This window comes from Phocoena sinus, chromosome 2 (genome assembly GCF_008692025.1).
Source record: "Phocoena sinus isolate mPhoSin1 chromosome 2, mPhoSin1.pri, whole genome shotgun sequence".
In the NCBI taxonomy this organism is placed as follows: Eukaryota; Metazoa; Chordata; class Mammalia; order Artiodactyla; family Phocoenidae; genus Phocoena; species Phocoena sinus.
In genome coordinates, this window is record NC_045764.1 from 39,148,842 (window position 1) to 39,165,301 (window position 16,460).

At 53.1% G+C, this 16,460-nt stretch overlaps 1 protein-coding gene and 1 long non-coding RNA gene across 3 annotated transcripts; one reads left to right on the top strand and one right to left on the bottom strand.

Moving 5' to 3' along the window:
• Nucleotides 1-2,572: 2,572 nt before the first annotated feature.
• On the bottom strand, nt 2,573-16,180 carry ISG20 (interferon stimulated exonuclease gene 20). The gene is made up of 4 exons (XM_032622339.1): nt 15,921-16,180; nt 15,375-15,626; nt 4,325-4,525; nt 2,573-2,788 (listed from the first exon to the last, which is right to left on the bottom strand). The coding sequence occupies exons 2-4, from the start codon at nt 15,600-15,602 to the stop codon at nt 2,702-2,704; spliced, it is 516 nt and encodes a 171-aa protein (XP_032478230.1). The 5' UTR covers nt 15,603-15,626; nt 15,921-16,180; the 3' UTR covers nt 2,573-2,701.
• Nucleotides 4,534-8,710, top strand: LOC116748851. Of its 2 annotated transcripts, XR_004348410.1 has the most exons (3): nt 4,534-6,069; nt 6,341-6,424; nt 8,008-8,710. It is a non-coding gene; the product is annotated as an uncharacterized LOC116748851 (long non-coding RNA). The 2 variants fall into 2 exon arrangements; XR_004348409.1 differs by having other exon boundaries at nt 6,341-8,710.
• Nucleotides 16,181-16,460: the final 280 nt, after the last annotated feature.

A 16,460-nucleotide genomic window follows, 5' to 3' on the forward strand; every position in this document is an offset into this window, starting at 1 on the left:
CCCTTTGATGGCCAGGGGCCCTGAGCTCACAGAGGGAGACACTCAAGCCAGGTCTGCTGACTGAAACTGGAGTCTCTCTAGAGCATCAACCCATGTGCTTCCCACTTGACTGTGCTTCCCTCCGCTGAGAAGCTGGCTGGGCAGGAGGCAGGGAGCCCGGGAGAGGGGCCGGGGCCACAGCACACGCTGCCCTCTGGAGACTGACCCTCACCTCGGGGCCCACTCGGGAGGTAAGGGGGCCTCCCCGTCTTTTCTCTCCCCTGGGGGCATCCAAACCCCAGAGCCAGAAGCAGGAGGTCTGGTTAGATATTTCCTTTGGGAAAGCTTTTCCTCTGGGAATCCTTGTTCCTCTCCTTTCAAGGAAGCCTGAAGCCCTGGAAGGAAGCTTGGGCTGGGAGTCAGGGAGCCTGGGCTCACCTTCCAGGCCAGGCTGTACCACTGTACTAGCCCCCTCTGAGCCTCAGCTCAGTGGCTGAGCGAGGGCATCTAGAGGGTCCCTGGAGCAGTCGCCTAACCATGTTAAAGACCCAGCCCCTCACACCACCTGCCAGTGTCCCTCCCGCCGGTTCTGACTGCAAGGCAGCCTGGGAGCGAGACGGCCCAAGGGCTCCACTTGGTGGCCACGCACACAGCCAAACGTGCAGCCACACCCAGCAGCTTCCAGTGTTCATTAATTAATCTTAAGGGCAGAGGTCATGACCCTAAAACATGGGAGACAGGGCAGGAGAAAACCCAGAGAGATCAAGGTGCACCTCCCCAACCCTTCCCAGACCAGGCTTTCAGAGTCAGTGGTGCAAATGGAAGGTACCGCCATTGTAAATCTGTCTGAGTGTAAAGCACTGGAGTTTGGGGTCGGATGGGCCTGGACTTTAATCCCTGGGGTTCTTAACCTCACCTCGAGTCCCTCACCCATGCAGTGGGCCATTTAGGGCACATCCTGCAGGACTATGGCCCTCTCTCTGCATGAGCAGGCAGCCAAGGGAGATGGCAGGGTCAAGGCTGGATCCATGACAGGTGTCCACCTGGTGGTGCTCAGCCCTTAGGCCAGTGGCTCATCCATGGCTGCACGTCACAATCACCTGCCGCTTGGGCAGTGCTTCTCAAAGCATGGTCCCCGGACCAGCAGCAGAACATCAACAGGGTACTTGTTGGGAATGCAGATTCCTGGGTTCCACCCCAGACCTTCTGAATCAGAAACTCTGGGATGGGGCTCAGCAGGCTCCAGGTGATGCTGGTACTTGGTCCAGTGTGAGAACACAGTGCTTAGCTACTGGGGGGTGCTGAGAAAGCTCCTCATGTGATTCAGATGTCTTAGGATTCAAAATCACCTGTGAAGGTCAAAATACTAACAGGTGCCTGCCTCACCCCAACTCCCCCACCCTAACTTCCACCCCTAGGGAGTCTGGTTCAGTGGAGCCGAAGCAGGACCCAGTCAGGGATTAAAATAACAACTCTGCAGCTGATTCTACTGCACAGTCACTGCTCTGGTTTGGATCCTTCTCTCCATACCCTACTCATGCCCTTCCTTTAGAGAGCCAGGCCCTGCAGCAGAGGGCAGCAGTTCTCCTAGAACGCCGGGTTGTGTACAGGATAATCACCAGTTATCGAATTTGGAGGCTGCTTGAGCTGTGACAGGCATGGTCCTGGACACTTTGTTACAGCATCTCACAAGAACCCTATGAATTGTTAGAAGTTCCTGCTTTACAGATGGAGAAACTGAGGCACAGAGAGGTTAAGTAATTGGCCCTAGGTCACACAGCTACTAATGGCAGAACCCAAATTTCAACCTAGTTCCCACAGACTCCAGAGTCCACCACCTTTGCTTCCTTATTTTACAAATGAGAGGTGGGATGACTTGCTGAAGGTCACCAGGGGTGGCACCCATCACTCCTCCTGTACCTTTGCCTGGAAGCTCACCAGTGCCCTGGAACCAATTTCAAGATGGGATGAATGGACCTCTGATTGGGTGTCACCCCCAGGAAATAATGCCACGCTCCCAGGAATAAATGCAACTGGAAAAGGGAGGTGGAGGCAGGGTATTTGGGGGTTTTGTTTTAAGTTTTATTTATTTATTTTTGGCTGCATTGGGTCTTTGTTGCTGTGCACAGGCTTTCTCTAGTTGCGGTGAGGGGGGTTTCTCTTTGTTGAGGCGTGCTGGCTTCTCATTGCAGTGGCTCCTCTTGCTGCAGAGCATGGGCTCTAGGAGCAGGGGCTTCAGTAGTTGTGGCACGTGGGCTCAATAGTTGTGGCTCATGGGCTCTAGAGCACAGGCTCAGTAGTTGTAGTGCATGGGTCCGCGGCATGTGGGATTTTCCCGGACCAGGGCTCAAACCCGCGTCCCCTGCATCAGCAGGCGGATGCTCAACCACCACGCCACCAGGGAAGCTCTGAGGCAGGGGTATTAATTAAGTCACAGGAACTTCTTCCTGGACCCACAGGATTCAAGACGTTAAGGAAATTGACACTTGTCCCTATCCTGGCTCAAGTGTTCGTTGTCTTCTCAGTGCTAGGTAGTGTCCACCAACACCCGGCTCAGAGAGAAGAAAGAAAAAGACAAGAGGAGAAGCCGAGGGAGTAGAGAAAATATAGAGCCATTTTATTGCTAAAAATATTTTCCCAAAAACAAGGGCATTTTTGTTTTGAAGACACAAAGGTCTGTAGTCCTTGGGGAGGGGGCTGAATACCACCAGACGGGCAGTCCTCATAGTCCTCGAATTCTCCTGGAGATTCGGTAGAGCTCCATTGCTGCCCTGGCATCTTCCACCGAGTTGTGTCCCGACACGCTGTCCTGCAGACACAGGTACAGAGTGGGGACTTGGGGTGCGGCTGAATCCAGGCGCCCATGTGACCCGGGCCTTCCCTGCTCACACCCTGACTTCCGGGGCTAAAGTGGGTCAGTGAGTGAGTCTCCCCAGGCCTCTGACACCCTGGACTCAGCAGGTGGCTGGAGCACCCTGGCTTCACCCATTAGCACTAGATCCAGGCATGGCCAGGCACAGAATCCAGCATCCTGAGGGCCAGGCTGTGCCCTCCAGGCGCTTACAATCCGCTGGGTGTGGGCCGGGCACTGCAGACTTGGCCTCAGACCCAGAGGGGCTGAAGCAGTTCTCACAGGGAGCCCCAGGGCACCGAGGAATGTGGACACAGATGTTTCTAAGGGGCTCCTTGCTCAGCACATGAACAGGGCTCTTCAGTGAATCCACGTGCTGACACTCTGTCCTCGGTTCCTGGTGCCGCAAGCCCAACAGAGGGGCCCGGCATCAGGCCCATCCCCTGTCTCCTACACGTTCCTGCTCCCCAGCCAAGCCACCCCCCACTCCTCAGGCTGGGGCTCGGGCTCTCCCCTCCCCGGCGCCCCCTCTCTTGCCTCCTCCACTAAGACGCCCCCATCACACTCCACTCAGACCTGGTGTCCTGCCTGCCCCCTGTCCTCCGTCCCTGCTCCAGGACACCTGCCCTCCCCTCTGTGGACACGCCCCACAGATGTGCTGATGCTCAGGTCTTGGGCCACCCTCCGTTCAACCACAAGTTTCTCAAGGATGGGCTGGGCCTTGCTCACCCGGGTGCTCAGCCTCTGGTCCAGCCTGGCCCAGAGCAGGTGCTTCATAAACATCCGCTGTGCTGGAAGGGCCCACGTGTGGCCACGGCTCCTAGTGTCCAGCCCGCCTCCCTGGGCCCTTCCACCTCGGTGAGCTCCCAGGCCCCAGCACACGCCTGCCGGCTCCTGGAGACTGCTTTGCCTGTGGGTTTGAGCTCAGGGTCCCTCTCTCACTTTTGGAACCCCCCTCATTGGATATCTGCCGCTTTCCTATCTGGGGGGGCAATTCCAGAGGCTTCTGCCTGGGGCTCTGGGGGGGGGCCTGCTCTGTGGCTGCAAGTGCTGAGGAATTAGGGCCCCGGGAGCAGCAGCAGTTCCTGCCTAAAGGGAGGTGTGTGTAAATAGTGTGGCTCCCTGGATACATCTGCGCTCTGTGTTCTACACCATTTCGCAGAGTTAGGCAGGGGGATTGAGCTTCAGTTACCCACAGGGAAACTGGCATGATTTTGAAAACACACAAAAACGCCTTGACTGGGTGCCTTCCCTTCCCTGCCGCTCATCCTCACTCTACCAGGGCTTCCTGGGTCAGCTCTCACATAAATGCCCTGCCCTCCTGGAGAAACCCCTACCCTCTCACACAGCCTCTCAGGACTAAGGGGAGGCTGAGCATATTTGGGGCCAAATATTTGCTCCGCAGCTACTGGGAGACTTTACAGTTCTAGCGGGAAGGGCCAGGCCCCCAGAGCCGGCAGTCCGGCCCCAGGCTGGGAAAGGGGTGGTCCTCACCTGGATGCGCCACCCAAGGAGGCGCTGGCTCAGCACGCGGAGGGAGACACGGCGGCAGTGCAGCAGGCGGGCCTCACGCCAAAGAAGCTTGTCCGCGGTCGTGTCGTAGATGGCGTAGTTCCTCATGTTCTCCTTCAGCGCCTTGAAGTCGTGCTTCAGGTCGTGACCCACCACCAGCTTGCCTTTCAGGAGCTGCAGGATCTGGCCAGGAAGACATGCACCCTACACGTCACCCAGGGTACTTCAGGTGGGTCTAGGGCAACTTGGTGCCATCACGGGGGGCTGGCCTGAGCTGTATGACTATGAGCAAAGTCCTCCTGGACTTGCTGTGTGACTATGAGCAAATCACCATCCCTCTCTGGGCTTGGAACATATACACCATCGATAAAATGAGGAGACTGGACCAGGCCCCTTCACCCTCAACAGTTTAGTGATGCCGGAAGGCCCATCCCAACTCCTTCCGTGGTTTCTGTGTGATAGCAATGGCCATGAGCCAGGCATTCGTTGTGCATCACATACATTATGTCGTTTAATCCTTTTAACAGCCCTCCTGTGGCAGGCGGGTTGACCTCCCAGAGATGCCCACTCCCTAATCCCCAGGCCCTGTGACCATGTTACACGGCAAGGGAAAAGTAAAGTTGCAGATGGACTAGAGGTTGCTAATCAAATGACCTTAAAATAAGGAGAGTTTCTGGATGATCCAGGTGGGCCCAGCATAATCCCAAGGTCCTTATATGTGGAGGTCAGAGAGATCTGACATGTGAACTGGACAGGCTGCCTCTGGCTATGGAGGTGGAGGAAGTGGCTGAGAGTTCGGAACAGGGGCAGCCATAGAAGCAGGCAAGGGCAAGGAAACAGATCCCCCTCCAAAGGCTCCAGAAATGAACACGGCCCTACTGACACCTTGATCTCAGCCCAGTGAGACCCACATCGGACTTCTGAACCACAGAAGTGTAAGACAATAAATTTTCGTTCTTTTAAACCAGCCGGTCTACAGTTCTGTTACAGCAGCCATAGAAAACCCATACAGCTATGAGGGAGGGTTGTGTTTAACTGAATTTTGCAATTGACAAAACTAAAGTGCTAAGAAGTGGAGTAATTTACTCAAGGTGACTCTGATGAATTTAAAATATTTGCAGATTCCTTGACACTCCTCACAGAAAAGATGGAGTCTAATTCCCCTCACCTTGAATATGGGCCGGGCTGTGTGATTTCTGATCTCTCTGTGGGGCCAGTGTCCCGGGAGCCCTGAGTTACCCTGAAGCCACCATGCTGGGGAGACCACCCTGACGTAGGGAGATGTGCCCAAGGAGCCCCAGCACCAGCCACAGCACAGGTGGGTGAGCGAACCATCCTGTGATTCTAATCCCGGGCCTGCCAGGTGCCTCAGCCAACCAGCTGTCCCCGTCTGCCGAGCCCTGCCCAGACTGCAGATGCCTGAGCGACATAAATATTGACACTGTTTGGAGCACTACGTTTTGGGGTGACGTGCTAAGCATCATTAGATAACTGGGACAAGTCACACCGTTAGTTCGTGGCAGAGCCAGCCCTCAGAGCCAGCTTATCACCACCACATCGTGCTGAAAGAGCTGCCTGCTCCAGGCCTCCGCCAGCCCAGCTGCCAAGCTGCAGAGGGCAGCCCTCAGGGTGCCCCAGTCCTGTGCCCTGCACGTATGCTCAGGCCTCTGTTCTCACCTCCTCTCCCACGGTGGCCCTATGGAGAGCCTCAATCATTGGCCACACAGGTGGGTCACCTTTCCTTCCCTTGGCTGCCACTGGGGAGGACGGAAGGGGGACCTTGGAGCGAGCTGTACCAGGCGCCAGCTGAAGGGCAGCTCATGGGCATCTCAGGCCCCCCTAGGATAGCTCTCCGGCAGCCTTCATCTCTTCCTCTGTGCCCGAGGAAGGAGCCCTCTGGATGGCTAACACCGTCTGGTGTCCTGCTTCTGCTTCTAGTGGCTTCCCCAGACATCCCATGGGGTGTTTGACTTGCTCTCCCTTGTGGCCACTTTGCAGAAAGAAGCTAAGGCTCCAAGAAGTGAGGTGACCTGTCCACGGTCACAGCACTGGAGGCAGAGTCGGTCCATCCACCGTCAACAGGTAATGTCACCAGCCTGCCCCACCGGTACCATGGTTTTCTTGGGGTCCTCCTCTGGACAGACCCTCACCCAACCTAGGGACTGGAGAAAGCACTCAAAGAATAAAGCTGGGCCACTCCTGAGGGACACCAGTTCTTGTCACACTTGGGCTTAGGAATCCCCTGGTGAATCTCACCAAAATCTGGATTCGGATGTGGGATTCTGCATTTCTAACAGGTGGTGCTGATTCTGCTGGTCTGTGGGTCACCCTGAGTAGTAAGGGCACACGACCTCAGAGCAGCAGCTTGAGGGGAATCCTACGTGTGGAGGAAAGGGCTCTGGCAGCACACAGGGGATGGGTAGAGGCCCAGGGCCAGTGGATGTGGCCGTGCTGGGCAACTGTGGGTCACACGCCTTTCCTTGCTGACATCCTTTATGTTTCTGAACAATGGGGCCGTTTTCCTGTCTATGAGCTGACTCAGGCCCAGTTCACACAAAGCTCTGAGGGGACTGTGTCACCCTAGAGTCAGCCACAGCAGCTGGTCCCAGGCGTAAGAGGGCCGAGTCATTGTGAGGTAGATTCCCGGGAAATTCATCACTTCCCGAGCCCCAGGGTCCCGGTGGTGGTGAGGGGGAGAGGGGTACATTCAGGACCATGAGACTCATCATGAGACAAATAAAATAAGAGGTGGACAAGCAGAAGGAAGGAAGAAGTAGGGAAAGGAGGAGAACAGTCTGTTTAGCAGAGAGATGCCAACCCTTCAGGACAAAGATGCCGGGCACCGGGCAGGGAAAGGCTGCTGCGACTCGCTATGTGGTCTCAGGGAAGTTGAAGACGGTCTCTGGGCTTCAGTTTCCCCATTTGTAAGGTGAGGGCCTGGCGACGTGAGGCTCCACGGACTTTCTGTGGCAGGGCTGGGAGGGAAACCCAGGGTGGTGTGGAGGTGCCAGCTGGAGGGGCCTCAGGGCTGTGTGACCTGCTGGCTTCGGACCTGCCCTGAATCAGTGTCATGAGGCGGGTGTGTCAAACACAGCGGAGGGAGGCTTAAATTCCTGGAAAGAACTGGAGTGGGTGGGGAAAGGGACATGCATCGATCTGTTCTTATTGCCTGGCACTAGGCCAGGTACTTTCCTCACCTCATCATGGGGCCTTTCAACAAGAGTGTGTCATTTTATAGTGAAGTGTCTTAGTGTCATTTTATAGTGAAGGGGGTTGTGGATCAGAGAGGGTAAGAGGCTTGCACAGGTCACACAGCTGGTGAGCTGATTGCTGAGATGCAGTGTCCAGATCTGCCTGACCCTGTCACTATTATCACAGTTGTTATTATTACTACCTACTGAGAACCTAGGGATTATATTAGCATTATTAATTTCAGGGTGGAAATTAATAATTTCTACTGCTGGGCCCATGATGGCACTCACTGAAGATTTCTTGAATCATGAATATGGCCCCTATGAGGCGGGGATTGTCATACCATCTTACCAACAGGGAAAGGGGGGTGTCAGTGGTGTGTACCCATGTCACATGCAGAGGAGTGACAGGCCCTGGTGTCTGCCTGAATTCTCTTTCCACTGTGTTTTCCCTCTAGTCCAAGTATTTCCCAGGCCTGATCAAAAAAATCACCCGAGACCCTTGTTAGAAATCCAGAGGGCAGGGCGCTACTCCAGACCTGCGGAATCAACATCGCCAGGGGAGGTGCATTAGCAAATGTTCCAGGGTATTCTTCCCATCTGCCAAGTTTGGAAATCCCGGCACGGATGCCTGTCCAGCCCCTTAGAGCCCGCTGCTCACATCATGCATCCATTCTTCCATCTGCCCGTTCATTCATTCCTGGCTGCCAGAAGACGTGATTATAAGGGACTCTGAAGAATGTTGCCCTTGTGGAGGCCCAGGTCCCCTACTGGCATCTTCAGGAGTGACCCTGGTCCCCCTCTTTCCTTCTGTCCCCTGCCAAGCTCTCTGGGTACCCCTGCCCCCAGCTTCTGTCTGCTTACCCGGGGTAAACCTGGATGACGAAGTCATCCTCCTCCATCTGGCTGAGCCCCAGAGAGACCTGCCAGGTGGCAGGGCCCCGACAGGGCACTCCAACCCAGGCAAGGGCTACAGCACTGGTACAGCTGAAACCAGTCCCTGTTCACAAGCTACTGTGGCTTCCTTTCTGTTTCCCACCTAAACCACGATGCCACACAAGATTTCGTTTCTTTATCTGCAAACTAAGAGTGTCATTATCATTCCCCAATCCCAGTCATGGGCTGGATGCTACTCAGCATACCAGGTTAACATTAAAAGAGCATTTACTTACAAAAATGAGTTACAGTCTATGGACAATTACTGTTAGATTAAAAAATGAATTAAAAGAGCATTGACCTGTCAGGTGAGAGCCCTGCATCTGAGCACTGAGTTGTAGCCCAGCTTGCTGTGTGTCCTTAGCAAGTCACTGCCCCTCTCTGGACCTTGGTCTCCTCGCAGGTTCCTTCCTGTGCTGACAGTCTGATTTGTGGGGCTCTCTGTAGAACAGGGTTCTCAGCCTTGGGACAACTAACATTTGGGGCCAGATACTCCTTTGGTGTGAGTGTGTGTCCTGTACATTGTAGGATGTTCATTCAGTACCATCCCTGGCCTCAAGCCACTGGATGTCAGTAGCAGCCTTCCGCACCTCACTTATGACAATCAGAAGTGCCTCCAAATCCTCCTGCACTGTTGGTGGGAATGTAAATTGATACAGCCACCATGGAGAACAGTATGGAGTTTCCTTAAAAAACTAAAAATAGAACTACCATACGACCCAGCAATCCCACTACTGGGCATATACCCTGAGAAAACCATAATTCAAAAAGAGTCATGTACCAAAATGTTCATTGCAGCTCTATGTACAATAGCTAGGACATGGAAGCAACCTAAGTGTACATCAATAGATGAATGGATAAAGAAGATGTGACACATATATACAATGGAATATTACTCAGCCATAGAAAGGAACGAAACTGAGTTATTTGTAGTGAGGTGGATGGACCTAGAGACTGTCATGCAGAGTGAAGTAAGTCAGAAAGAGAAAAACAAATACTATATGCTAACACATATATATGGAATCTAAAGAAAAAAAAAGAAAAAAAATGGTCAGAAGAAACTAGGGGCAAGACAGGAATAAAAATGCAGACCTACTAGAGAATGGACTTGAGGATACGGGGAGGGGGAAGGATAAGCTGGGACAAAGTGAGACAGTGGCATGGACATATATACATTACCAAATGTAAAATAGATAGCTAGTGGGAAGCAGCCGCATAGCACAGGGAGATGAGCTCGGTGCTTTGTGACCTCCTGGAGGGGTGGGATAGGGAGGGTGGGAGGGAGGGAGATGCAAGAGATATGGGGACATATGTATATGTATAACTGATTCAATTTGTTATAAAGCAGAAACTAACACACCATGGTAAAGCAATTATACTCCAATAAAGATGTTAAAAATAAAAATAATAAAATAAAATAAGGGCTTCCCTGGTGGCACAGTGGTTGAGAGTCTGCCTGCCAATGCAGGGGACACGGGTTCGTGCCCCGGTCCAGGAAGATCCCACATGCCGCGGAGCGGCTGGGCCCGTGAGCCATGGCTGCTGAGCCTGCGCGTCCGGAGCCTGTGCTCCGCAATGGGAGAGGCCACAACAGTGAGAGGCCCGTGTACCGCAAATAATAATAATAAAAATAAAATTAAAAAAATATATCTGATCTTACTGTAAAAAAAAAAAAAAAAAAAAGAAATGCCTCCAGATATTGCTAAATGCTTCCAGATATCGCCTCCGGATTTGCCCTTGTGGGCAAAATCACAGTGCACTGAGAACCACCGTTCTGGATGACAGTGAGACCTATAGGCATCAGAAGATAACAAGGCAGTTACCTTGCATTATAAAAGCAATGTCATCCTATTACAAAAAATAAAAAACAGAAAAGGGGTGAGGGGAGCCCCCTCAAAATCCTAGTGCCTCGTGGCTGCATGGGCCCTGGGTGGACTGGGGGTCTCAGTGGCTCCCTGGAGCCGGCCTGGCTTCTATGGCCTGGTCTATGGCTCACTGCTAGCAGGGCCCACTTGCAGGCTGGCGAGCCACCTTTGAAAAAGGACTGCAAGAAACCAATGCCTGGTGAGCTGGTGGCTTAGCTGAGAGGTGTCGCCTGGACTTGTGGGGTCTGATAAATGGCTAATAGGCTTCTGCCCTTTGGGGGCTCCCCAGCATAGCTTGGGATCTGTGAGCCTGGTCTTTGGGATTAAACTACTGTGGGTGATGAGTGAGGTCAATGTGCCTCAGCGTCCTCGTTCGTGAAAACAGATGATGGCGGTTGCCTCATACCACAGCTTCACTCCAATGCTGCGCCGACACTACCTGTTCATACATCAGGCACTTAGCATTCACAGCCCGCATTTACACACTTTGATCACAGGATCAGAACATCACAAAGCAAGCCCTCAGGCCAGAAGTTAAGTCTCTGCTCCACCCCTTTCCTGGACAATTTGCTCAACCTTGTGCCTAAGTTTGCTCATCTGGTGAAATGGGGTAATGATACTAGTTAACTACCTCCCGGGGTTGTGGTGGGGCGTAAAGGTAGTGGGGGTATGAAAAGTGCTTAGAACAGGGCCCGGACATGATGCTGGATACACCTGTGCTGCTTCATCACCCCTGTGTTACAGAGGATCCTACTGAGGGGCACAGAGAGGTTTAGCAACAAGCCAGAGGACACAGGGCAATCAGGTGGCAGAGCTGGGATTGGACCTACATCCAGCCAAGTCTAAAGACAGTTTGCTAAAAGTCCGCATACCCCAACTAAAGATCCCGCATGCCACAATGAAGATCCAGCGCAGCCAAAGTAAATAATAAATAATAAAATAAATAAATAAATAATTTAAAAAAATAAATCAAGACAGTGCTTGCTCCCTACCCCATGGGCTGTACGTGTATTACTGTATCTTGACAGCAAAGGCCAACACGAGGGCAGAGGCAATTCTCTTCCACGCAGCTGCCAGATACTCTTGTATTATGAAAATCAATTCAACTCCAATCCCACAAACATTCTCAGGGCACCTTCTATGTTCAAAGCACAATATCCAACCTGGGGCAGATAAAGTACATGGCAGGAGCTGTGGAGCTAGACAGACCCGTGTGTGTGGCTAGGCAAGCTCTAAAGTGTGTGGGCTATGGGAATTCCCTGGAGGTCCAGTGGTTAGGACTCAGTGCTTCCACTGCAGGGGGCACGGGTTCTATCCCTGGCTGGGGAACTAAGATCCCGAAAGCCAGGCGGGGCGGCCAAAGAAAGAAAGGAAGTGTGTGGGCTATAGCAAGGAGGGTGAGACCCCCAGGGGGTTAGAGTTGTGGGTGGGGAGGGTGAGGGGGTCGGGCAGGGCCTCACACAGGACTCCTCTGGCCTGGGCCTGCCAGAATGGCAGTATTTCTAGGGAAAGGGATGGGGGATGGGAGAGACTAGGGTTGAGTCTGAAGCACAGTGGGCGATGGCTGAGCTGAGAGAGAAGGCAGAAAATGTAGGTAGGTGGTACTTAGAGGACCATGGATGTTGGGTTGCCGGACCTTAGGCAATGGGAGCCTTGGAGGTACTTGAATCAGGGGGTGGGGATGGGAGCGGGGGCTATGATCTGAGCCAGGCCTGGGGAAGTGTCTCTGGCAGCAGGGTAGAAGACAGGGGCAGGGAGCGTACATTGTGCAGCAGGCAGAAAACGAGGGCCAGAATCTAAGACCGAGGTTCTCAAGGAAAGCTGGAGAGGGGACGGGGTGTAAAATCTGACTTTCTGCCTTGTTCTCTCCACAGGCACGTTGATGACCTTCAGCCATGAGCCAGGCACTGTGCTTAGGGATACAGACGACATCACTACACCCAACCTACACAAGGCCAGGAAGGAGGCATTAGTACTCCCCATTCACTGATGAGAAAACTCAGGCTCAGAAAGTTTCAGTAACTTGCCAAAGGTCACACAAACCAGTAAGTGATAGAGCAGGAAATGTGAACCGCAGATGTGGTTCCAAAGAGCTGCCCGGTCTTTAGATCCCCGCCTCCCTCCTCGAATGGCTGTTAAGTGCCTACTCTGGACGGCACTCCGTGTCACACACTGGAAGGGCCCGGCATAATCTCCAACTGAGAAACAAAAGCACTTTGGCACCAAGTCTGGATGAGGACCAAGGTGTCCTGACTCCCAGGCCAGTGCTGGAGGGCATCCAGGGAATCGCATTTCTCTTCTGCCCTTTCTGCTGCTGGGATGGGGAGGGAGGCCGGGGAGGAGAAGGGACGGGGCCAAGCCGCCCACCTGACTGCTCCGTGGGGATCTGAGTGTGGGCAGCTCCACGTAGTATCTCTGGGTCTCCCATCGGCACCTAAAGCACACCACCGTTCTTCGTGTTGCCCTCCCCTTCTCGGTGACTCACCTTTGTTCTCCTCTGTCCTAATGTTTCCTTCTTTCCGATCCTCGGGATGCTACTGATGACTAAGGCACTGCTCCCTGGGGTCTCTAACTCTTCTCTCTGCTGCCATCTCTTTCCTCACTCCCATCCATCTCCCCCGCACCCCCGTTCAGGTTTTCTTGACAGTGGTTTTCCTGCCATGCTATTGCTCAAGAGTCTTCGTGGCTCTCTATGGCCCACTGAGTTGCATACACAGACTCCTCCCTGCCCTTTGGCAAATAGCACCAGCCTCATGGAGCCTTTCCAGGACCACCCTGATGTACTCTGCCCCCTCCTCAGGGCTCCTTAGTACCCTCTTAGTACCTCTAGAACAGTGCTGTCCAATAGAAAGAAACATAATGTGAGCCACATACGTAATTTTAAATCATCACCAGCCATATTTTAAAAGGTAAAGAGAAATAGGTGAAATTAGTTTTAATGTTTTATTTAACCTAATATATAAAAATATATAAAATACTACCATTCTACATATAATCTATATTTTTAAATTATTGAAGTACTTTATGGTTCTTTTTTTTTTTTTTTTTTTTTTTGCGGTACGCGGGCCTCTCACTGTTGCGGAGCACAGGCTCCGGACGCGCAGGCTCAGCCGCTCCGCGGCATGTGGGATCTTCCCAGACCGGGGCATGAACCCGTGTCCCCTGCACCGGCAGGCAGACTCCCAACCACTGCGCCACCAGGGAAGCCCTATGGTTCTTTTTTCATTCAAGCCTTTGAAATCCAGTGCATATTTTACACTTACAGCACATCTCAGTTCAGACAGACCAGCCACTTTTCAGGTGCTCACCTGTCACCCGTAACTGGTGGGACCCTACTGGACACAAAGCTCTAGAGGTTTTGAGCCTTTCACATTCTAGTTATCTGAACTTGTGCGAGTTGCTTAGTGTTATGGGTTGAATTGGGTTCCTCCTCAAATTCATTTGTTGAAATCCTAACCCCAACCACCTCAAAATGTGACTTATTTGGAAATAGGGTCATTACAGACGTTATTGTTAGGATGTCATAATGGAATAGGTTGAGTCCCTAACAAATACAACCGATATCCTTATAAAAAGGGGAAATTTGTGAGACATGCACACAGGGAGAACGCCATGTGAATATGAAGGCGAAGATTGGGGTGACATTTCTCCAAGCCAAGGAACATCAAAGATGGCCAGCAAATTGTCAGAAGCTAAGAGAGAGACACAGAACAGGTTTTCCCTTGCAGCCTTCAGAAGGAACCAGCCCTGCTGACACCTTGATCTGAGACTTCTAGAACTAGTCTCTAGAACTGTGAGAGAAGACATTTCTATTGTTTAAGCCACCCACTTTGTGGTACTTTGTTTCAGCAGCCCTACCAAATCACTGTTTAGTTCAAGAGAGCCTCAGTTTCCTCATCTGTAATATGGGGACAACAAGGAAAGAATCCTAACAGCTAACAGTTTTTTAGTACTTATATAGGCACTCTCTCCAGGCCCCTTTCCAATCCTCACAATAATCCTGTGAGATTGCTGCTGTCATCACCCCCATTTCCTTTTCCAGATGGTGAAATGGGGTACAGAGAGGGTGAGGAACTTGCTCAAGGTAACTTAGCAGGTAAGGAACAAAGCCAGGATTCAAACTTGGCCCTCTTAGCTCTGAGCTAACAGCTCCTGAAGACACTTTTGGCAGACTGTTTTGTGAGGCATGAGCTCCTGGATGGAGCTCAGGAGAGCATCCAGTGAGTAGCCAGTGCTCAGAAAACAGGGACTATTGTTGTGGGCTTATCTCCGGCACCTGGAGCCTGGCACATGTGCAGTATGTGGGACTGAGGTGAACCTCAGTTCTTTGTGTTCTTCATGAACTTCCCCAGGGTGAGTTCACCTTCCCATGAATGACCAACCCTGGTGCTACTTCTAGAGTGGTTGAGTTTCGTTTTCTTTTAGTGATTCAGAGAAACAGAAAGTAGACTGGAGATGTCACAAGTTGAAGGGGAAGAGAATGGGAGACTTTGGTGTGCCACACCCATCTCTGTGAGTGGATGGCTTGTGGTGGGTCTGGGAGCAAGCTCTCCCTGAGCTCAGTGGACTCTAGCTGGCCTGTCTTTCAGGACCAGGAGGGCGCCCTACCGAGCGCCCAGCCAGTGAGGGCCTCCACCCAGGACCCGTCCCCCATTTCCCCCACAGGGCTCCCCAGAGGCAGCTGGTATAGAGGAAAGAAGGAGGAATCTAGCCCCCAAATCAGTATGCAGGGAACAGCAGGCAGGACTCAGCTTCCCCATCGTAAGACCAGCAAGGTGTACCAGATGCCCCGAAGGCTGCTCCCAGACACGAGTCTACGGTTGTCTGATGGCAGGAAGCCTCCTCAGGGATGTGATGGACACACCAACGGGTTTCTCATGCTCTGGTGCTCCCCACGCATGGGTGGCAGGGAATCTGACATGGCTGGGGTCACAGGTCACAGCCCCGGCAACCAGGGGAGGTGCTGGGGAAGTGTGTATGTGTGTGTGGGGGGGGGGGTATATGTATGTTGGCCTGGATGGCATATGGCCCTTCTCTTACCTCCAGCCTGGCCACGGCAAACGGGGTGGCCCCCTCCATGTTCTGAGCTGTGATCCCGCTGACGGGGGTTCTGTAGTCGGTGATCTCGCCCTCAGGCCGGATGAACTTGTCATAGAGCACGGTGCCGTGGTAGTCTACGAGGCTGCAGCGAGCCAAGCCACTCTCCTTGGAGGGCCCCAGCCCCACCATCTCGCAGTCCATGGCCACCACATGTGTGCCTCTTGCCATGTTCCACCGGGACCCTCAGATGTGCTGGAGAGGGGGCGGCAGGAGGGGCATCACATGAGGGCCAGCTGAGACCCCAGGCGTCCTCAGCCACCTCCCAGCCAGCCTACACCCTCTGCCCTGCCTTTGTCACAAACACCACCTGGCACAGACGGAAGTTGGCCTCTTGCCACCCCAACTGGCTTCTTCAGCCGGCAGTCCCAGGGCCTCTCTCTGGTCCTGCCCGGCAGCCTCAGGACCAGGATACTCCCTCCCAGCACCTCCCCTGGCTGCTACCCCAGAGAAATGCCTTGAACCCACCACCCTGTCTCCCACTCTTACCGGCCTGCCTCTCTGGTGCCCCTTCTCAGCTACTGCAGTTGCTCTTAGCAGTGACTCATCTCTGACTTCAAGCCGGGAATCCTGACCCTGTTTCAGTTTCTGGTTTGGTATCAAGTGAAATCAGGGGCGGGAGGCGGGGCACGTGGACTGGGCTGCTTCATCTCCTCGGGCGGCTCGGGAGCTCAGTGTCCTGAGTCAGAATTGACCAAGCTTGCCGGCTCCTTGTCTGGGTGTCCCTTTGCCCCTGCCCTCCACCTAATCGTTCAAGCCCTCCCCCTCCTCAGATGACGCAGCTGATGTGGATGGAGTGGATTGCAACATCTGTCTTTCATTTCTCACCCTCTGCCCGGGGAATAAACATCCCCAGGACTGGAGCCCAGGGAATGTCCCACAACTTCCGGGGCCACCACCAATCTGAGAACTCTGTGAGGTTTTTTTTTTTTAAATATTTATTTATTTATTCGGCTGCACCAGGTCTTTGTTGTGGTATGCAGGCTCTTAGTTGTGGCACGCAGGATCTAGTTCCCTGACCAGGGATCG

What these genes read in the sequence shown, in the direction of transcription:
- ISG20 (XM_032622339.1), bottom strand. Translation starts at nt 15,602, where the DNA reads ATGGCAAGAGGCACACATGTGGTGGCCATGGACTGCGAGATGGTGGGG. An exon ending in TTGCCGTGGCCAGGCTGGAG is followed by an intron (nt 4,526 to 15,374) that starts GTAAGAGAAGGG and finishes CTTCCTGGCCAG; the next exon opens with ATCCTGCAGCTCCTGAAAGG. An exon ending in TCCTTGGGTGGCGCATCCAG is followed by an intron (nt 2,789 to 4,324) that starts GTGAGGACCACC and finishes CTGTGTCTGCAG; the next exon opens with GACAGCGTGTCGGGACACAA.